General features: G+C 39.6%; 3 protein-coding genes across 3 annotated transcripts; all 3 read right to left on the reverse strand.

The window, feature by feature from the left end:
• Window positions 1-984: 984 nt before the first annotated feature.
• Window positions 985-2,871, reverse strand: sst7 (somatostatin family member 7). The gene is made up of 2 exons (XM_044038831.1): window positions 1,676-2,871; window positions 985-1,450 (listed from the first exon to the last, which is right to left on the reverse strand). The coding sequence occupies exons 1-2, from the start codon at window positions 1,778-1,780 to the stop codon at window positions 1,223-1,225; spliced, it is 333 nt and encodes a 110-aa protein (XP_043894766.1). The 5' UTR covers window positions 1,781-2,871; the 3' UTR covers window positions 985-1,222.
• Window positions 2,872-5,522: 2,651 nt separating this feature from the next.
• Window positions 5,523-9,444, reverse strand: srm (spermidine synthase). The gene is made up of 8 exons (XM_044039417.1): window positions 9,255-9,444; window positions 8,114-8,234; window positions 7,943-8,035; window positions 7,703-7,856; window positions 7,531-7,614; window positions 7,210-7,355; window positions 6,956-7,078; window positions 5,523-6,850 (listed from the first exon to the last, which is right to left on the reverse strand). Exons 1-8 carry the CDS (start codon window positions 9,383-9,385, stop codon window positions 6,833-6,835), a joined length of 870 nt encoding a protein of 289 aa, XP_043895352.1. The 5' UTR covers window positions 9,386-9,444; the 3' UTR covers window positions 5,523-6,832.
• Window positions 9,445-10,798: 1,354 nt separating this feature from the next.
• On the reverse strand, window positions 10,799-19,940 carry exosc10 (exosome component 10). Its single transcript, XM_044039134.1, has 25 exons — window positions 19,763-19,940; window positions 19,128-19,264; window positions 18,471-18,594; window positions 18,279-18,383; window positions 17,948-18,107; window positions 17,737-17,845; window positions 17,578-17,653; window positions 17,380-17,490; window positions 17,121-17,264; window positions 16,167-16,357; window positions 15,857-16,013; window positions 15,545-15,693; window positions 15,334-15,384; window positions 15,109-15,220; window positions 14,924-14,971; window positions 14,761-14,836; window positions 14,564-14,673; window positions 14,385-14,477; window positions 14,226-14,294; window positions 13,467-13,572; window positions 13,310-13,383; window positions 11,423-11,603; window positions 11,265-11,329; window positions 11,104-11,180; window positions 10,799-11,020 (listed from the first exon to the last, which is right to left on the reverse strand). The coding sequence occupies exons 1-25, from the start codon at window positions 19,886-19,888 to the stop codon at window positions 10,990-10,992; spliced, it is 2,682 nt and encodes an 893-aa protein (XP_043895069.1). The 5' UTR covers window positions 19,889-19,940; the 3' UTR covers window positions 10,799-10,989.
• Between the last annotated feature and the right edge of the window lie 2,332 nt (window positions 19,941-22,272).

Consider the following 22,272-nt stretch of genomic DNA (forward strand, 5'->3'; position numbering starts at 1 on the left):
TGTATTTTTCTTCTTTAATGACCGTGCAAGAATGACCGGTATATTTCACCGGGTCTGATTTACAACGTGAAATTCATTCACTATAGAAACTGGGGGCAAAAAGTCAATATTTGAGCGTGCGTGCGTCACCTCGTGCGACTTTGCCTCAGTAAGTGGTTCAGAATCCCATACATCACATTGTTGCCAGGAAGGCTATGAGAGTGTGTGATAATTGCAGTGTGACGGATTCACCCTGTAACCAACACAGAGGCTTTGCTGCTGCAAGAATCAGAAGCCGGGCTGATTAGGTGACACTGGAGACGGCACTAGACTTAAAGCCTGCTACTGAACGTGTTTTGACGGCACAAGGATTTTCTTTATCCCAGGCTACATGTCGTGCATTCAGACATCAGCATCCAGCGAAGACGGGCAGTTTATCTTCCACTTTAATCTGCTCTCCTAAATGGGACTGACGGGTTTAACAACCTGTGATAAGTCACTACTGAAGCAACTCCCTCGACTTGTGACTGGGAATTAAATGAGGAATTAAAAGGACCACTGTCTGGAAACTACTATTCTCTCACATCACAGTGTCACCAGCATTACATTTAATTTGATTTATATTTAAGAATGAATGCTCTTTTTCCCCCCCCCTTCTTTGAAGTTGAAAGTAGAAAGCAGAGTAAATGCGATACACAGATTACGAACCTACCTCTTAACACACTGAGGGGGAAATAAACACATTTACAGCCACAACTTGGCTTTTAGTAGGCGAAGACATAAATCTGTGCAATAATGATGAACTATAAAATATCTTAACTACTTTAGCGCAGTAAATGTGGTAATCATAATAATAATAATAATAATAATAATAAGGATAATAAAAAAGCAGCCATAACTGTTGCATGACATCAGTGTTTGCGTTTATATCGTAGAAACAGGTGGGGAAATATTATGACCTTTCTCTCGGAACACTTTGCAATTAACTGTTATTACCATCGCAAATATTATATCCATGCTTTATTGTTCACCCTGAAATAAAGTGTTACATACATAGATACACACATTTCATACATAAAAAGATAAATAAATAATGTTCAAACGCACAAACACTGTCTCAGTGAAGTCCATCAATGCTGCATGTCTGACAGTTGCAGATAATATGTACAGTCGAGGTCAACTCCAGTTCATGTGGAGCCGGGAGGGACGGAGCACATTAGGGCGGGCAGGGTTTGGGGCAGTGTTAGCAGGAGGTGAAAGTTTTCCAGAAGAAGTTTTTACAGGGGGCTTTGCGGTCGCGCTGAGGCAGCGATAACCTGTTATAGACAGCCCTCTCCTCCAGGCGAGACTCCAGCGGTTCCTCCAGATCCTCGGACGCCACATCCCCGGGCAGCATGTTGGTGTCCAGAGCTCCGTCCAACAAGCCAGACACCAACTTCAGGATCAGGTCTTTGCGCTCTTTGCTCAGCTCCTGCTCAAACAGCACAGCAGAAAAGACAGCATTATTACCAATATGACTACCAAGTCATTCAAAAAAGGGAGCTCTAGAATTGTTATTTTTCACTTTAAATGCAAATTAGAAATCTTTAAAACATTGTACATAATGAATTTCAAAGGTAAGTTAAAAATGATTCAAATTTTCACAAAACGTAGAAAATCTGAAATTTCCCCCCCTGAGCAATAACAATGAACTTACCCTGTTCACATGGATGGAGCTTCTGTCCTCCACAGGAAGCACAGCGGCTGCTCTTACACTGAACACAACCCCCATGAGAGCTGCTAACATCACCAGGAGCTGCATGCTGTGACAGGAGTGCAGGGGACCGACTAGAGCTACAGCCACAGGAGCAGGAGGCTCACAGAGATACTGTAGGAGTGAGTGAATGAGTGAGTGAGTGAGTGAGTGAGTGAGTGTGAGGTCTGAGCAGCTCACTCTGGCCAGAGATCCACAGGAGAGTGGGTCAGAAAGTACAGTGCAGGAGATTTGGAAGATTTGGAAGCCAGTGATGTTTCTTCTCCCCTTCCTCCAAAGTCCCTCACCCTTTTATATGCCTCTCTCTCCCCCCCCGTCTCCCACTGACGTAGAAGGTGGTGGGTGTATGACGGAAGGGTGGAGTGTGTTTTGTGTACGTGCATTTTGGGTTGGTGGGTTTAACGTGAGTGTGGAAGAGGAGGGGAGGTGGAGGAGGAGGAGGAGAAGAAGGGGTCAGGGGAGAACAAATGGAGGTGGCGGGTGTTTGTGTGATTCACGGGGAGAACATCTGCAGCGGACAACGTCACCGGGCTGAAACAAGGCTCTGACATTGACGCGTACCTAATGTATTGGCAGTGATGAGAGACGATCCTCAAACAAGACCTCCTCAGACAGAGGGACAAACCGTTTCAAACTCATCCCCAGTGTGATACCACCCGACGTACTCGAAACCCTCCGTGACACGCCAGATGAAGTGGTCACATTTGAGCCACGACCACAAACGCTACAAGAAAACACGACCTCATCACAAGCGGACTTATCAGTGATTCCTGTCACAGTTACATGAGCTTCTCTGACACCTGCAGATTACAATTGACTGATCTGACACACGGCATGGCTTGGGCAGCTGTCCTTCATTACGTGCACATCACTGACTGTTGCTTTAAAGAAATAAACTTTTTAAAAAAAGAAGCATACGTGTAGGATCTGGAGCTGTTCATTAAGAGCGACACAAGCAACTTGGTAATTACAGTTTACAGACTTCTATTTGCATTTTAAATTAAATCCAAACAGTATCTCTGAGAGTGCAATATAGTTTATGGTAAACAGGAGCTACTTTTAAATTAAAGTCACATGCATTCAATTCATTGGATTCAGCAACTGACGAATGCTTTGCAGTGAGCAGCCGATATTAAGTGTTTTATGAACAGTCAAGTTACATATGTGTGTGAGTACGGAGGAGTATTAGGGCCACATACATATATATATATATATATATATACATATATATATATATATATATATATATATATATATATATATATATATATATATATACATATATGTATATATATATACATATATACATATGTATATATAAACAAATAATATAACAGCATGAATTCTGAGATTAACGACAGAATTCTGAGACAAAAAATAAGAATTCTGACTTTAATCTCAGAATTCTGAGATTAAAGTGAACCCAAGTGAGCATGTTTTTTTTTGTTATTTTAGGTAGTTATTATCACAATAATGTATGTTCAAGTGTTTATTTCCCCCGCTAAGGTGTTTTTAATTTGTTATTTGATTCTTTAAACACGGCCTGACCTCCTAAAGCTTTTATTTTGGTACTTCCGGTTACCAGCAGTGTGAATTTGCATATTAGCTAAATATTTAGTTTCACCCAAAAGATTTCAATTTAACATTTAGATTTGGATTTAACTGTATATATATAATATATATAATATATAATATAATATATTTCTAAGTTAACAGATATTTTTTTTTTAAAATGTGCTAAAAAGCAGGAGCTAAATGTTGTTTTTTTGCACAAAAAAAAGAAAAGATTTGTGTGAAAGTCTCCGAAAGTAAATTTAAAATATACTATAATTCTACACCCAGTCGACTCCTCACAACAAAAACCGTGATGTGAAGCTGATAATGAGCTCATTATGAAACTGAGCACACTTGTAAATCTGGATGCAACCGACAGCATCCATCACCGACATTAACAGTAAAAGGTTGTTTTTTTTTTTTTTAGGTTTATCGTTTCCGTCAGTGCTACTTACAGGGAACACGCACTACTTCTATTCCAGTATAACGGGGTCAAATGGATTTGTTGTGCTTTGAGAAAAAAAAAAAGCGTTTGAGGTATTTTCCTCACACTCCGCTGAGCTGGAAAAAAAAAAGGCCCAGAGCAAATCAGAAATGAGCTGAAATGGTTGTACAACGAACCGGCCCTCCTAAAGATATCTGCAAGACCGTCTGCCACAGACTTCAAAAAGTGTAGGACGTCACAGTGACGTCTGGTATAGGAGCTACCACATGTGACTAATGTGTGTGGCGCTGTTAACTTTTCACAACAATTACTTCCAGTGTGGCCCCCCAGCACTGCCTCGGCACCATCTCAGGAAGAGATCGCCAAGGAATATTGACTCCAAGATCTTTGGTGGCGAGTGTGATGACCTGGTGAATCAAAAAACATTTGAATTTCACTAAATACGACTTGCATAAAAAGACAATTATGTCCTCCATGGACAAAAGAGTGAGGAAATACGTTCCAACTACAGATGACGCAACAGAAGGCAATATTGATCAGAGGAGTGTAATGAAGCCCAGGGCCTTTTCATTCAAATTCAAAGGTTACATAAAATATCTGTATTCACTGAATATTAATTCTTTCTTTTTAGTTTAACACCCTCTGATGTGTCAACCCAGTAAACACATTCAAAGATTGAAGGGTGACACCTTGTGCCAATACAGGGGAACTGCACTTCAGAGAGAGTTGGCACTGCTCGCACCAGCGCCTGCCGGGTTGTTTTCAATAAAAAGCAGTTGAAAGTAAAGTATTAAACATAGTAAACTGTGTGGATACAAAGTGACGTTGTTAAAGTTGTCAGAACAATAAACGCTTAAGATTTAGAATGCACACACACGCCATGGACAAATCATTTCTTTCCACTAAAGCACCACAACTTTTAAATGACACATTTTAAAACCACAAAACTTGCACAAACTAAGTTGTCTTAACTGTGATTTTGTGCAAACAGACGATAGCAGTGAATATGCTAGAAATGTAATAGTATTTCCATTTTATCAATTATTACAGCTCATTATTATAAAATCTAATAAATTGATCAGGTGTGAAAAGGGGTTCGTTTAACAGAGACTAACAAAGACTAATATAATCCTGCAGTAAGACTTACTTCAACTCACTAGCACTGGTCAATACCTAATGCAGAGTGTTCCATAAGAAACTGATGTATACGTATATGTATACATATATTATCGAGTAGGGACATATTGGCTCTAAAATGTATTATTAGATATCAGCAAACATGGCAGGAAAAGAACAGGAGGCTGAATAGGATGATAGCTTCTTTACTTCTATTCCCGCAGCTATTTTTTTAATGTTCATTTACTCTGCACAAACATATAGAAGTATATCTACACCACCTGCCACATACGTAAGTACGTAAAAATACTATGTTTATTTCAATAAAGAGACTAAATGATCTTTGCAGTTGGGCACAGGGAAATACATAACATATAATAATATAAGGGCTCCTGATATATCAGCAAATAGTCCAATATTGTGCATGCCTACTATCAAGGGTATCACATAAAACTTTTAATGCTCAGTAAGGAGTCCAAAATTGGAAAAATTTTGTTTTCAATTCATGTTGGTCAAAAATAAACAAAGTTTAACAACAGGACCAACTTAGCGTGACAGGGAAATCAATGACTTGTCGCTCTTTCTATAGCAATTACATAAAAGTGATGTGGCCATTATGAGGTGATTGAGCAGCAACATCTGTAAGTGTCAAAATAAAGTAATGAGTCTGTGAGATTCAAAGTTTAACTTCCTGTTTCAGCAAAAGAAAAAGGGGGGGGGGGAGAAAGCAAACCAAAAGGCTGTGATTTTTGTTACATTCATAAATTTATAAAATACCAAGTGTTTTTTTTTTATATTTCCCCAAGGATGAAGTGAATATACAATAATAATCAATGGAAAGTGTATTTTCCTACGATGACAAGCTGATATCATCTACAAATAAAAATGCATTACATATACATACGCTCTATAGTATGTAACATACTGCAAAATATGTTAAGTACAGTGAATACAATGAACAGCTCCATGTTTCAGAGTGAGGTCAGGTATGACGGCAATGCTCTTCCTATTCAGCCCAGCCCACTACATTGCGAAATGTTGATAAGACGAGAGTAAAAGTGAAAACGTAAACACGAGTGAAAAAATAAATTAACATCAAAAGCATGCGGAGAGGAAACCACAATCAACAATCTCTCTCTAAAAATAAGCAAGTTGTCCCCCACTGATTCTTAGGCCTAGTGTTAACATCCATGCTCGCTGATCTGATCGTATGTGGACAGACTCAAATATGACTGTTTACACTGGCATTAAAATGTGTCCTGGGTGTGTTTTGTGTGACCTAATACGATTGAGGCTGACGTGTCAGGTTGTGTTGGTGCATGCCTCAGTGTGCCTGTGTGCGAGCTACAGAGATGAATCCGACAGTTTTAACAATAATAAAAATAGTCAGAGGACGTGGAGGAATACTTAAAACAATTTGCATTTAGCTTTGTATTACTAGAATCTATCTATCTTCACTCTCTTCTTTGTTATGTGCCCACCAGTGACACTTGGTCTTGTTAGCCTAACTTTTAGCAAAGATGGAGGACACGGTTTACATTCTGGGAATGAGTACCCGCCCCCCCCTCCGAGTGGGTCGAAAAAGTGCGAGATTAGCGTTAGTTTCAAGGCTCGGCTCTAGTGTCACTGGTGGGCACGTAACAAAAAAAATAAGAATGAAGATATTTCAAATGCAAATCGGTGAAGTATTCCTTTAAGGACTGATATCGTTCATGCAGCGCACAACTGTGGACACGTGTGTCCTCACACCACCACCGAACTTGGTTTCTGTGAACGGATCTGGACATGACTGGATCACTCAGGACGGATGTTACGACCAGGTCTGAATGGGGACTTTGTTGAAGCAGCCTCCTAAGTACGAAGTATGATTGAAGCCGAGTTGAACCGTGTTGAGGATTTGAACTGTAAAAGCTGTAGATTAAGGTTGCCTATCTGTGATCTGAGGGCCAGGCAAGGGATGAACATGGTGGTCCTGTTGTTTCTGGTCATGCTTCGCGAAGTACCTGCCAAAGGTCAAAAGGCACTGAGTGAAGTGTTCTTAGTGCGTACATCAAAAAATATTACATATAAATATAAAAGAAACGGATGCATCACGTATTTTAACGTACCTTTCTTGCAAACTCGGGGAGGACGAACGATGCTTTGTGAATTTCAGGGTTGTAATACTTAAGGTTCATACTTTCAATTTCTTCTTTTGCCAAAGCTTTCACTGGATTCTTGAAATCTGTTTCCTAATTCAAAAAAACAAAAGAAGTGTCTTTAAAAGTCTGTAAAGTCTTATGACGGTCTATGCCAATGACATAAAAACAGGAGAAGTCACTGAGTGAGTGTGGTGTTGCATAATTACTCAGATCACACTTACAGAGTTTTTACTACAGAGCATGAATCCAATTTGGCCACTGGGATATGTTGGGATGGTGCTGTAGGCATAGTCGACCACAGGGAACAGGGTCTTGCAGAAGGTCTGCATCTCCTTTATCAGCTCCAAATGGAGCCACTGACACTCTCCTGAGAAAATGACAAGAGCAGAATAAGGAACTCGTTCACCTTGACAGATAAACTAGGTTATATACACAGGAGTACTTAATCCTCACTTATGAGCATGCCCACTATTTGTCTTCTAAATTATCCATTAAGCCATCTTTAACTATTGACACAAAACTGGGGTGAAAATTTACGTTACCCTGGGAACAAAGAATTCCACCATTCCGTAATGCCGCCCTCATCAGCTGATAGTAAGACTCCTTAAACAAACTCTCAGCAGGCCCTGCAACCAAAACAGACAGGACTGCCTCTTGTAACAGCTCACAAAGTAAGACATTTTTTTTTTTTTACATGAATTATGAGGCACTGACCGACTGGATCTGAGGAATCAGTTATAATGACGTCAAAGGCATCCTGGTTCTGCTTCATGAATTCAAAGCCATCTCCCACATGGAGGGTGAGCTTGGGACTGAAGAATCCTTTGGCCATCCCAGGGAGGAACTTCTTTGATACATTAATCACATCCTACACATGAGACAGCATCGATATTGACATGAGCAGGCAAGACACAAGGAAAAAATCAGTAACTGTCAGGGTGGTGTCGTTCCCACCTCATCTATCTCACACAGAACCACCGACTCCACCAGTGGATTTTTCACCACTTCTCTGAGCACACCACCATCTCCACCGCCGATAATCAGAACCTGAAAAACAGGAAAAATGATTTGAAACGATCTCAACAACTGCAGCTACTGTACTTGTAAACATGCACAGAGTCATACCTTCTTGGGGCAAGGGTGGCTGCACAGTGGAAGGTAGGCAATCATCTCTTGATAAGCAAACTCATCTCTCTCGGTGCACTGAATCACTCCATCCAGCACCAAGACATTACCATAGGTTTTACTGAGAAGTGATTTTAAAGCACAGAATGAGAGACATGCTTGAAAGGTCTGAATAGAAACACAACTTTAACAGGAGGCAGCAGCAGATGTCAGCAGAAAGTCTGTCTATTAATGGGTGATGCATTTGTCAAGATGACGGTTTCTTCTTTATAGTCCACTTGCTGTCTATGATGAGCAATGTAAAGTCAGACTGGCCGTATTAGGACTGGTGATAGGGCCACAAATAAAATCAGAAAATGTCGAAAATGTCAAAAAGTTTAGCCTCTGTGGGATAAAGCTAAAACTCAAGAAGTCTTTTGGATGAAATGTCTTCAAGAATCCAAAAACAGGTCCACTTGCATCTGATTAAGCACCTTTGGATAACTATGACTATAATAGAGAATCTACTCAGTTACACTGATCAGCCAAAACAATAAAACAGCTAAGTGAAGTACATTATTGATATATTTTAAAATAGTTATCATTACTGACTTGTAGCCCAGCACCAGTAAAATTAGACTTCCCTAAAATGACTAAAATGGCCAAGATTACAACTTTTATTTTCTGTGACAGACACTTTCCATATGATGTACACACACATTCGAGAGTAACAATGTAAACAGTGTAATATTAAATTAATAACATCTGTAATTAGGAGTTAATTACTTAACCACAACAGTCTGACACTGTCTCCTCCGCGGACCGTTTAAAGTGTCAACTCGTATGCCTACTGTAGTAATTCTGAAGCATCAAAATTATCGATCAGAAAATAACAAATAAAAGACTGCTTTATTGGCTTATGTTAAATTGTTAGTGAAGGATAACATTACAGTTAGCCTCACTTACTTCCCACTTTATCTGATGTACGTTGATGAGCTGATAAGTGGGTTTGTTAGCTTAAACTTGAGCCAAAGTAAGAAACTTGAACGACGCCATCTCACGAAACTTATCACGACTCCACGAGCTCCAGAACACACGTCCACTGCTACTTGATGCTAACGGCTAGCGGCGTTAGCTAAGTTGTACACCTAAAAGTACTCACCTCTTAAAAACCATAACATCTTGAAATTTTGATTTATTGTGGTAGAGGACCTCCTCCACTTGGAGGCTCATCGCTTGCCCCGGCCATAACGTGCACAATTCTGTAAACCAGCCGTCTTTAATGAGGTCCATAACAGATGCCAACAGCCACAAGTACAACCAGCGGGTTTGTCAATGCAGCAACGTGAGTACGCTACGACACAAATGACGCTTGACGGCTACATTTTGCTGCCCAGGGCGGCCACCAATGTACATGACGTAGCATTAAGTCAGCCAATAGGAAGGCAGTATGAGTCGGCACGGCGCCGCCCATTGTGTTGTGAAGAGCAGAGAGCGCAAGTACCATAAAAGCTGTATGGTATGGCAAACCCTTTTAACATCTACGTTTGACTACCTGGAATTACCATTACAGATATGTGTGAGAATGAACTGTAGTTGTCTATATCTGTGACGCAATTCTTACTAGTCAAAACTAGTTTCAGATATCTATAATGATAAACCCCATCCACATGAATGGCAAAAGTGATGTCATTCTGACTAGTACAAAGTGAATTACGGATATCTAATTTTTTGACTAGTAAGAATGACTTTGCAGATAGTGAATGTCCCGTCTACCAATTAAATATTGAAACCACTTGCCAGATACGTTACAAAACAAATACCTGAGAACTCACTACCCCCTGTAATACCTGAATTAAATATAAGTTATTAATTATTTATTAATTAACTAATCAATTAGTGATGTTTTCATTTAATTTGCCTGTAGAGAGCTGCTAATGGGAAGTCAAGATGGCCTTCAGCTTATCTGTGGTCACTCCTGGTGAAGTAGTTTTAGCATTAGAATTCCTGAGAAATGTTAATAACCTGTTGGTAAATTATGCAAATACACATCTCGAGTTTCATTGGAAAAAAGGAAGTCCTGGAAGTTGCAGCCTTCCTCATCAACCTTTATTTTTTTAAGTTGTGGTGGCCATGATACCACCGGCAAGTTTGTTTGATCACGCTGGGAACTATAGTCAGTACATTTTAAAAAGGAAGTCAGGGGCCACATCAAACCTGTCCAAGTGCCATGATTGGCCTCAGGTCCAGACTTTGAGATAAGAACACACAAGTGGTGATCTGTATCTGAATCAAAACCAAAATCTAATAACACCCCCAGAACATTTTACATTTGAATTTCCCTGTTCACAAACAAGCATTCAAATACATTTGCCAAGGTAGCAAATAAGACTTCAACTTTGTGGCAGTAGTTTGGCCTATCTGTTTGTCATTAATGCCCCTGTGCATAAAATGAGGACCACAAAGGAGAAGTTTTTTTAAGGTTGGGGCCCCATCACACACGTATAAAAAATAAACTGGAACACTGGCTGAATGACGTGATAAGGAAAGGCTTTCCAGAAGTGGAGGTTGTTGAAGCAGCAGCAGTAGGGATGTGATGTTAATGTGTGATGCTCTCCAGACAAATGTTGATACTTTAAAAAGCACACATTTACTATCTTAATTGTTTCTGCAATACCCACAAATTGAAAAGTGTAGACATTAATATTTCCCTCTAAAATCATCTTTAATGCAGGTTTGTGTTTCCACATATTTACAGGATACACTGTTACAAAGATGGAAAAAAAAACATTAAATTACAGAAATACTGAAGTGAGTTTGAAAGAAAGCAAAAAAGTCGATAAACGTTTTAGAACAAAAAATGTTATAAAACACGACAAAATACCATTAAAGATGGTCTATCTTTTGGGCCAGTTATGCCGGAATCCTCTGTGGAAAATAAAAAGATTGTTAACATACAGAGATGTTTCAATTTGAGTTCAAAAAAAGCCAACTGAGTGGTGAATGTTTACCTGTCAGATTTTCCAGAGAGGTACGACATGCTTCGGTTTCCAGCACTAAAGTTTGATTTCTGTCCTTTGGGAGTTTTCTGTTAGATAAAAGATTTAAACTCAATCACAAATATAATTTCTACTGATCAATCAACAAAGAATAAAACACTTTTTGACAATACCTTTTTCCTTATATCGTGGCCTTGTCGGTATGGGTCAAACTGTGCGTTACCCTTGGATTTGGTATCTGTGAACCAAAGGAAATGTAATAAAAGGGATTAAATTTAAAAGGACAGTATCTGTAACTAATGCTATGAAAATCAAAATCAAAAATACACACCAGCAAACACTTTGAGGTCTGACTGACTATAATCAAAGGGTGTGAACTCGTCTTGGGTAGGTGGTTCAGTGTTCTGGGCCTTCGCAGCGGATTTCATCAACTTCTTACTCGGTTTGGGAGTCGACTCTCCAACCTCACTGGGAACCCGCTCTCTTTTCTGTCCGCCACCTTTTGCTGATTCCTGATGAAATAGAGTCAGTAGCATGATGAACAGCGTTTGACAGTATTGGTGCGGTTTTGCTGCACAAGTAATCAAACACCTCTTTGATTTAGGATTGTTCATAATAATTAAAAATAATGGGGTTTCAAAACATAACAGAATCTTCTCCTCTGTGATTTCAGAGTGCGTGCCTTTCTGTACCACCGTCCCCTGGAACAACCTCCCTGGCTGTTCATCTTTATGCTTCATCAGTTAGTACCATTTTCTTTAATGTGACACTTAATACATGTTCTAATTACACAATATAGTTGCAATTAGTGCCGTCAACAAGATGACTAAAAAATGTCTTGTCTTGATAAAAAAGAAAGTGTTTTACTCTTCTGAGGGTAATATATTTTATTATTATTATTTTGTTAGCTGTAGTTATCCGACAGGCGGGTTACTTGTTGACGCTTCATAACAACATCTACAATCCATTTATCTACATTCAATCTTTACCCAATAGTTGCATGGTCGAACAAATACCCGTTTACAGGGTCTCTCCTCCTGTGATCATATCTTGTAGTGATTCTTCTTCCCGAGTTTGCATAAGCCAGTATGATCTGTTATTTAATCCATGATGAAAGGTTTTACGCAACGCTGGGTACATCAAATCCACTTCACTTTATCTTACCGCAGTCACAACATATGGTGCAAATGACAACATCACTGTCGCCCCAGAGGTCAGGTTTACGTTGTCATGACTGCTGAGTGATTAAAAACCTGCCATAACATCTTTTCTTCAAACCACAGTGATTATATAATTATTTTATACATGAGTCTGAAGATTTTTATTAAACCAATTAAACAATACTACTGGCAATTAAGAAACCAGGGATGTTGGAGTCTGACCACAACACACACCTCTTTTAATATCAATGAAAACTTCACTGCCAAAGTGGTGGCTGACACTAACAGTTTAGCCGACACAGTTAATATTTGCCTGCAGTTGGCTGGTTGAAGAGTGTCACTTTCAAGTGAAACAGCCAACATTTCTGATGATGGCACATGCCAGCGCCATTAACTGAAGACGCTCTTTTGAGCAGGGAGCTCTCTAAAACTAATTTGTCACTTTAGCCATCATCACACAATGGATTACTGTGTGTCACAAGGCTGAAGGCAGAGAAAGCCTGTGGGGAAGTGGTGCCACTAGAAGGGACACAAGAATCAAATGGCGCGAGAGTGGTGCTTTTCATATTCTCCTTCACCGTGGACAGAATATGCAGCACTGGGATTTAACACAAAGGGAAAAAACACCACATGGCAAGAGTAACCAAGCAGGAGGGAGCAGAGCAATACCACAGAGAGAGATGCAGCCAACAAGAAGTGGGCTTTTGGGCAAAAAGCAGCTATTGTTACTCAGAACACTTCTGCAAGGCTCCAGTCTCATGCTGTCTCTTCCCCAGACACAGATATACAATAACTTCTCTGTGCTGCAGAAAGGCAGTAGTGCTTCCACTGAGTCAACATGTTAATGTGAAGAAACAAACAGCCATATATCAAATCATTAGAGCAGTGTTAAACTGACTAGTAAAACCCTGTCTTTAATATACCATGCCAGTGTCTTAGGAAAGTGCAACTCTTGTTTTTGTGGACTTGAACTTCCCTTAGAGGGACATCAGCATTGAAGTTGACAACAAAGCCAAAGTGAGATGGAAATGCAAGGATGAGAGCGCTAAATGACTCACCGCTGCTTGCTGGCGAACAGTGGCAACATTTTTGAGAGACTCCTGGTAGCTCTTTTTCACCTTGTTTCTTTCCGCTGCAGAAATCAACATTAAAATACATTGAGGATGACGACTCAATAAACTGTAAATTTAGTGAAAGTGCGAGCTCTTTCTTTACCTGCCACTTTCTTTGCCTGTTCTTTCGCCTCTGCCTTGGCTTTCCTCTTGGCTTCCAGCTCCTCCTGCTGTTCTGCAATATTCTGCAGTTTCCATCTTTTACTAATCTGTAAATGTGACAGGTTATCAAACATGCAGGTGAGATGTGTTGGAATGAACTTGGTATGATTAACCATCAGTCGATTCTTTGATGTAAATAATTTATCGAATAAGAATTTATTGATTAAATAAATAACAACTGTTTTCTTTTCGTCTGTGCATCATTTCTCTGGAACCCACAAACAGTGTAGATGTGACTTAAACCACCAGAGGTTGCAGATCAACCAAAGTGCTAACATAAGCAGCAGGAGAAGGAGTCAAAATGACTGGAAATAAAGCTAGCTGAAGCAGCCTCTGCAACAGCAATCCATACGATTGATTAAACAACCATTTTACATCGTTTCATTGTTCTTATTTCTAGTTCATGGAAACACCTAGAAGGTGCAGCTTGGACACATTATCTGTGACGAACCCAGGGTCATGGGGTGTTTCAGACACCCTCACCTTAAATGTATGTGAGTGCAAATCACATTGTGATAATTCTGTTTATAGAGTTATGATGTTTTCTAGTAAGTTTACTGCTTTAAGATAACTACTTTACAAATGAATCTAAATTCCCTGAAACATAAAAAAAATATCTGCGAAATGGCACTTCTTTTTCATACAATATATATCGTGGAGAATAAAGTGGTAAAATGAACTCATGTAGCTTTTTAATTACCTCAAATATTTTTGAAGATGGGTCAAACTTGGCATTCTTGTTGACGTGCACATCAGTGATGGGTAAATACTGAAACACAAAAGATGATAACAGCATTCTGTGTGTCTGGTTAACTAACGTGCAGATAAGAGTGACAATTAGTCACAGGGCACATCTTACCATTCTGAAGGGGTTTTCAAATGCCTCAATGATTCGTCTGGCTTTCATTTGAGCAACAGAAAGGGACTCTTGGTCGTTCTTGGTTTCCAGCTCCTTCAAAAGGTACAGTCCTCTACCATTAGTTTCTAGTATGCACAAACCATCTGACTGAATTACTTAAACTACAAATGTATCCCTACCTCAAACAGTGTGATTTTAGCATGTGCCACAAGACCATTTGTTTCCTTAACATCAACATCCATTTTGTCTTCATCTTCTGAGAAGAGCATTCCCTGTTTAGCAGGCAGTTCTGAAAAGAAATACAGTTTGAGGCTTAACGGGCTAAAACAATGAATCAGCAAGCGTTATGAAAAACATGTACAAACATCACGCTTACCATCAGGAGGAAAGTGGGGGAGATCACTTTCAGAGACCCTGGAGGTATCATGAGGACCAAACAACGTGACCTCTGGCTGGAAATGTGCACCAGATCACAAATATTTTAACAACCTTTTCAAAAACAACCTTTAATAAAACACTTTAATATGTTTTTATCCAACCTTTTTTATGGGTGTGAGTCCCTTTGTCTTTTGAGCTGCAATCTCAGCCTGTGTGAGGTTAAGAAAATATTGCAAGGTAAATAGATAACCTCCACTGACTAGTAAGTTGACAACACAAACACTGAAATTTCATCACAGACAAAAAAACTCATAACATTCCCACTGCAGACATGCATCTTTCTTACCTTAAGGAGAGGCATTTCTCTTGCTTGTTGCACTAACAAATGGAGCTCATGGATCTGTTGCCTCACCAGTGGGGGTACAGGGTTACAGCAGGCAATGATGCCTTGAGGCTCTCTGAGTTGATAAAAAGAAAACATAACACAATGTGCTTCAGATTGCAAAGAACCTAAAAACTTTAAAGTACACACAAAGCGTGTAAGGTTAAGTGGGACATTCAGTCAACTTACTTGGGAAGTTCTTCTGATATTTTGCTCATCATATGAGTGGGCAGAACATATCTAAAGACATAAGTAAAAACAATTTAAAACATAGTATGAGATAATTCAAAGCATGAATAATGTCCCAAGATTTCGACTGCTTGGACACAATCTATAAATAGGAAAACAGTCCGTTGCAGATTTCCACAACAGCTTATCTATCCATTTCCAAACAGCCTACCCAGTGCTTTCATCTTCCTGCCTGGCCAACTTGTCCCTCCAGGCAAAGAGCAGTCTGAAGGCTGTAAGCTGCTGGGTGTTGAAAGACCTTTTCTGCTTCCTCTGCAGCTCCAAATACGACTCCTCTGTAAATATAGGCTTCACATATCTCTGCATGAAAGGGAGGCACATGAAGCATGGCAAGTGTCAGAAAATGTTGGAGATTTTGGTGTGGAAAGTTAAAAATGTGAAAGCAATAAAATACACAATTGGACAGAAAATGGTATAAATTCCATTGTATCTTTGTGGTGTTTGAGGTGAGGTTTGTGGACACCTTCAGTGAAATGTCTTTGCTCTTGTTCCAGACACTCTGCAGCAGGCCAGGCTGTCCATGGTTTACAGTGAGGAGCTGTGACCTCACAGAGTCGTAGATGTAGAGGAGATAATGTGTGTCTGTCCGGGCGTACTGGACCATCTCTTCTGGCAAGGGGCTACAAGGACAAGTTATGGGACAGGAAACATGAGGGAAACATGAGAAATAATCTGATTTGTCATAGTTTCTAGTTAAAAAGGAACTATAGGTCATGGCTAAGCATAACCAAAATGATCAAATTCAGCATGCCATTGTGTATTCATCTCCATACCGAATTCTCCAGTCGGCCAGTTGAAAGCGTTTGTCTGACTCCACATTGCAGAAGTGTTTGAGCAGGTGGTCGAGAGAATGTCTAGCCAGGTTCAAAGCTCGGCTGGCCTGATGTGTGTCAAACAGGTTGACGACATACAAGCCAAAGTCTCTCTGGAGCCACTCAATGTCAGAGTCAGCTCCATGAAACACCTGAGAACATAAAAGAAAGCACATTCCAAACCCGATGAGGTAAAAACACTGCTTACAAACAGAAAATTAGGGACACATTTTTTTCCATATGGCTGATTCTCACAGGCACCATCTGAGGTGCAAGCCCACATACTGCACGTTTTCACCACCATCCTACAGTATGTGAGTCATGAAGGCTCCCACACAAGACACCCGCCAGCTTTATTTAACGAGTCAATTGTGGCTCCAAGACGCCTCAAGGAAATTCTGACTCAATTCGGACATGCTGAACACTGCTGAGTGCAATTCACTGTGCAATTAGTGGAGATTTTCTTCCCTTGGATCCTTTTTTTATTTCAGTAGATGATTAGATTATTAGCTCAGAAGCAAATTTCATAATAGTTCATAAGGTCGTCTGAACTTCTATAATTACACCTGTCCAAAGATCTATTAGCTTGAGGCCATTTTCTGTTTCTGTTGCAGATAAAAACAGCTTTGGGAAACAGACAATAGTGCAAGGTTAACTGGTTAACTGTTTGTTTTTTTCAAATTATTGATTTAAATTGTGTGCAACCCAAGGGCTATGTACCAGTAATCCCTCTCATAACTGTCAAATGCACTGTGAGTGCAGGGAGTAAGACGACTAAGACTGAACAACAATTAAAGTTGTAAGCATTTCACATAGACGAAGTAGAATCTACAATCTCATCTCGAGAGGCTGTAGTCAATAGGTTTAACTATATTTTCAGGTGACAGGAACAAATGTTTGGGACACTGCCTTTACCTTGACAATAGATGGGTCACTGAACACTTCATTCAGGATGTACATCTCGCTGCGGAGTTCCAGGGTGTCTATGATAAAATCCTCCTCCCTGGTGGAAATCTGCATCAGACAGGTGAGGCCGAGAAAACTCCTGTAGGAATGATGCTGCAACAGGAAACAGTGTTATCAAAATGTGTCCGCACTCATCAGCGTTTAAACAATGGGAAAGGCTTAAAAATGACCTAAACAAAAGGCTATAGGATCATGTCATGCTTCGCACCTCAAGGTCAACTGCAAATTCAGACATGGTGCACAGTCTTTCATTCAGAGCCACCAGATCCTCCAGGGTATCGATGAAGGAGAGCTTGGTCTCAGCCATTACTTTGTACATCTAAAAAGAAGCCACAGAGTACACATCAGATCAAGGCCTCACCAACAATGAGAGAATCATATGCATAATAGTTCTGCTGTAACATGCCTGTGGTTCTGGCTTAGCCAGAAGGCTTTCTGGTATGGTAAGATGATCCAATTCATACTGGTATGGGTGAGCAAACCTGTATGGATAAAAAAAATAATAATAATAATTTAGACAAACAACAAGAAATATGAATAGATTTGGAAAAGAGGAAAAACTTACATGTCTTCAACATGTTGCTGAGTTCTTTGCTGATGAATGAAGTCAGCAAGGGCAGCCGGGACATCAAGATCCTCAGGTCTCTCTTTGCGGATTTGTTTGTTGGTAAAATCTACCAGGGGAGAACAATGTATCACAGTAAAGATAATATGACTAATTAATCAAAAGAAAAACAAACAAATTTGAAGAACAGAGAGTGAGTCATAGGTCTTACAAGAAGGAAGTGGCTTTACTGCATTAGGCTTGATGAAGATCTTCGGAATAAAAGGCGTGTTGCTGTTGTCAACTTTTTCCTTGAATTTAAACTGAGGCCTTGCAATGTTCTTGGCATGGAGCAGTCTGAATGTCTCTGAACGACTGCCAGAACCCGAACCCTGAACAATAAAATAACTGTTTACCAAAGGGTCTGGAGAACAAGTGTGAAAATTCATCAAGGGCTCCAAAGAAAATATACTATAATAACAACTATAACTGGCAAATAATGCTTCAGCCCAAAACAGAGACTGGGATCTGCAGTGCGAGAGCTCAAATGTTAGTTCACCCACCTTGCGATTCCAGCTGGAAACGACAATCTTGGGAGGCTGAAAGCCTGCAGGCATGACAGGCTGTTGGCTTCTGTTCACCCCATCAGCTTCATCAAGGAGAATCCCCTGGAGATGAGATACAAGAGCTTAGTTGGTTTGCTTAGACCTTTACGATGCAGAAACTTGTAAAAACACCAAGCCTGTAGGCCATACCGCTCTTTCAAGGATGGCATCATTGGAGTCCACAATCAAGTCAAATCTCTCCTCCAGCCCGGTCAGCTTGCTCTGGTTCCTCACGCGAGATCTACAGCCATGGTGCTGCATTATTTGACTCATGCTAACACAATGTTAACACAATGAAATTAATTAATTTCTTTTTTTTTTGGAGGAGCATGAAAAACAAGTGGTTACTCATCAAAACCACCAATATCTTTGCTTTTATAAGGCTCAACCAGACCTGTTATAATCAGAATACTTTATTTAGACTGGAGGAAATTGTGTGGTCAGTACAAAATATTACAAAAAATAGAAGTAATTATATAATAAATGAAAAGTTAAATCAAATACCCACTATAAACCAAATAAAAACATTAATAATATGCTAAATAAGAAGAGTTGCAATCTGTACAGAATAGAGCTGAAACAATTACTAATTATTAATTGATTCCTAAATTAATTGTCAACTTTTTTAATAATGGATTAATTGGTTTGAAGCTTTTTTCATTATTAAAACAAGATTTGATTGTTTTAGCTTCTTAAGTGAGTATTTTCTTCATTTCTTTGCCCCATATAACAATTCATTAAAATTTCTAGGTTTGACAAACACTGATCAACATTAATCATGAAAATAATCAGCAGATTAATACTCACCAGTGCAAGAGCTTATCTCCTTGACTTTCACAGAACTCTTGGAATCCTGGAAAGCTGCGATAGAAATCATATTCATCCCCAACTTGAGGCAAACCAGCGGATGCTTTAGTGGCCGATAATACACCACCCAATCCATACTGCAGAGGAGACAGACAGAAAAGTTAATCACAAGTTTACATCACACAGTGTTCAACTAAACAAGTGTGAGAAAACACTGTTTTTACTCGTTTACTTATCAGTTCATTAGTCTAATGAATATCGATAGCTTATACAGTTTTCAAAATAACAATATGACGTGAATATCAATATTCGTGCGTTTGGTTATTTACTTTCTTAACTCCATTCACTTCAGCTGGCTTGAGGTTTAGGACAGTTGCTGCCAAGTACTTAAGTGCTAGCAGCACTACAGGAAATAAACCATTAGCCCGAGACGGACATATTCTATGAAATAATCGCTTAAAAAACAGAATGACACAAGTCTACTGCGACAACACTTATCTGTGCACGTTTTCCTGCAACGTCAAACTCACTTACACAGCCACCTCAGCTTGTAATCACCAAGCTCACCCACGTTGTCTGACTGATAGCTAGCCTGAGCTCAAAACCCCTGCGTTCAATTTCCACACTTCACTCACTTTCACGAAGGCGTCCACGTCTGGAAAACCGGGACATAGCTCAGGTTTTTTCTCGTCGTTCGTGTCTGCATTTCCGTCCTGAGGGCCGCTGTTTGTGGCGTCTTTCTTTTTTGAAGACTCCATCATGTACTGTGTGGTGCTGCTGTGTACATGTGAGCAACAGGAAGCAGCCACAGTGTTTTCTCCCGAGCTGCTGAGAGAGACGCCGCAGTAGACACAGTGACACCCAGTGGCCTGGGGTGGACACGCCGCATTTTTGTTTTTTTTAATTTATTTATTGGTTTATTTTAGACGGACACTGCTAATAATAAAGCTTTCAGTAGTCCATGGCCTGACGTTCCAATAAGCTCCCTTAAAAACAAAAGTAAGAATAAAACACAATAACTCGACTGAAATTGCAACTCGTTTGGAATTAAAACATTAAACACTGATAAAGCCTGCCATGTAAACATTTATGGTAATACACATTTGATTACACACACAATAGGTTTCAACACCTATTGCTTCGCTTTAAAGTTGCCATGTAATCATTCATTGCAGGAACGTTTAGGTAAAAAGTCTTAAAATTATAATATTTAAATTTGGAGAGCACTTTTCAAGAATTTGTTGGATAATAGCCAAAATAAATCACTCTCTGTTTATGTAATGTAACACTTAAAGAGATCATCACAAACCTAATGGTGTGCACAGACATCAGAACACGTGTACATTTGGGAAAAGCGATGAGTATTAACTGTTTTCCACTTTCCTTGATTTATTTTCCACCTCTAACCTTAATTAGAGTCTTGTCTGAGTCCTCGACTGACTCTCATTGTTCATGGCTTGTTTTTTGATTAATGATATCCTGATGGGGTCATTTTCATTATCATACCATCCTACCTACATGATTTTGGACACACACGACATCATTTCCCAACACCGTACCTTTAAAGACCTTAAAAGCAATCTTTGTGATAGCAGAAAACCAAGGTATGCATGGTATTATTTTCTGATGAGGTATTACAAAATGACAGATAGGTCTCCAAATTCAGCTTTCGGTAGGATGTTTCGACAAAGTTGAATGTTTTTAGTCAGGACACCGGCCCTGCATACTGAATTTCATGTGGAACTCTATTCATTAATTTCTATCACTGAGATGGACATTTTCTATACAGCACTGAAAATGATATCCTCTAAAAGGACACCCTTATGTCATATAGAGACAATTTTGGGAACATTATGACAACACCCTTTTTGATTGGAAAGGCACTTAAAAAGGGTGGAGACACTCCTTTAAAACCAATCCATTTTGAAATTCATATTTTGCTTTATAGGCCACATATGTCAACCAGTAGGGCACTTCCTCATGTTTTTACCACTCTAGAATCTAGATGGTACTGTAGTGTGCATCTTGTGTCTCAAGAGAGCACTCTAGCATGCTGTGTTTTTGTCCATTAGGCACCAGGGAACTTGCCACCCCTGACCCCCTGTGCATGCCACAGTTGCCTGTTATTATGTCACCTGTAGTCTGGAATGACAAGTAAAATGACTCTTTTTTAAACCAAACCTTTACATGGAAATGAACATACTTTACTGGCATAAATGAGGGCCAAACCTCCTTGCCCAGTGCCTCAACCATCCAATCTTATAAAACAACTGCACCATGACACTGGTGCCATGAGGGGGCAGTGTTGACACTTGCAGAGCAACAAAGCTACTGCAGTATGCACCAACAATGTCTTAGCTGTAGTTGCATTACAAGCTATCAAAATCATATCTGAACCCAAAACCCATTTTTCATTTTTCTGCAGAGTTGATGCTGTGGGTATAAATTATAAATAGTGTTGTTCCTTTGGCGAGTCTTGTGTACAAAGAAGTTACAGTGAGCTGCTGTTGTGATCCAGTGGTCAATACCATGTGAAGAGACATTGCCTAAGTATTGACAAACCAACTCATTACGGATGATCTGTGGTGTGTGTGGAGAAACCTCTCTTTTCTTCACTTCCTCTCCTTATTGATCTCTTCACAGGGTCCTCTCCCTCTTATTATCTTAAAAGCATCTCTGCAACACCGACTCGATCAATATTTCACAGTAGCTTTCCATGTCACTCCGTTGTTTTAGTGGAAAGTATCATACATTCAGCAGATACATGGTCTGATAATCCAAAGAAATGAATTAGTTTGTTACAAAAGCTGCAGTTCAAAGCCCACTGCTTTTAGACGGTGTATTCTTTTTGATATTGAAAGTGACATTACTATTCAATCTATCCTCATGTCTTGTGATGATGAATACACATCATCCAGAAATTAGATATGCAGCAGAAACCTTTGTGACTGTGTTCTTTATCCGGAGTAGGCCATTACTGCTGTCATATACTGTCATTCATATATATATTTTTTCATAATATTATGCATTCTACAGCTTTGATGATGCCCCAAGGTACCACTCAAAATGTCTCCTGCAGAAGAGGACAGTAAAACCGCTGATGCCGAAAATGACGCTGTTCCACATGTACTTTACAAAAAAAAAA

Source organism: Solea senegalensis, linkage group LG11 (assembly GCF_019176455.1).
Source record: "Solea senegalensis isolate Sse05_10M linkage group LG11, IFAPA_SoseM_1, whole genome shotgun sequence".
Lineage (NCBI taxonomy): Eukaryota > Metazoa > Chordata > Actinopteri > Pleuronectiformes > Soleidae > Solea > Solea senegalensis.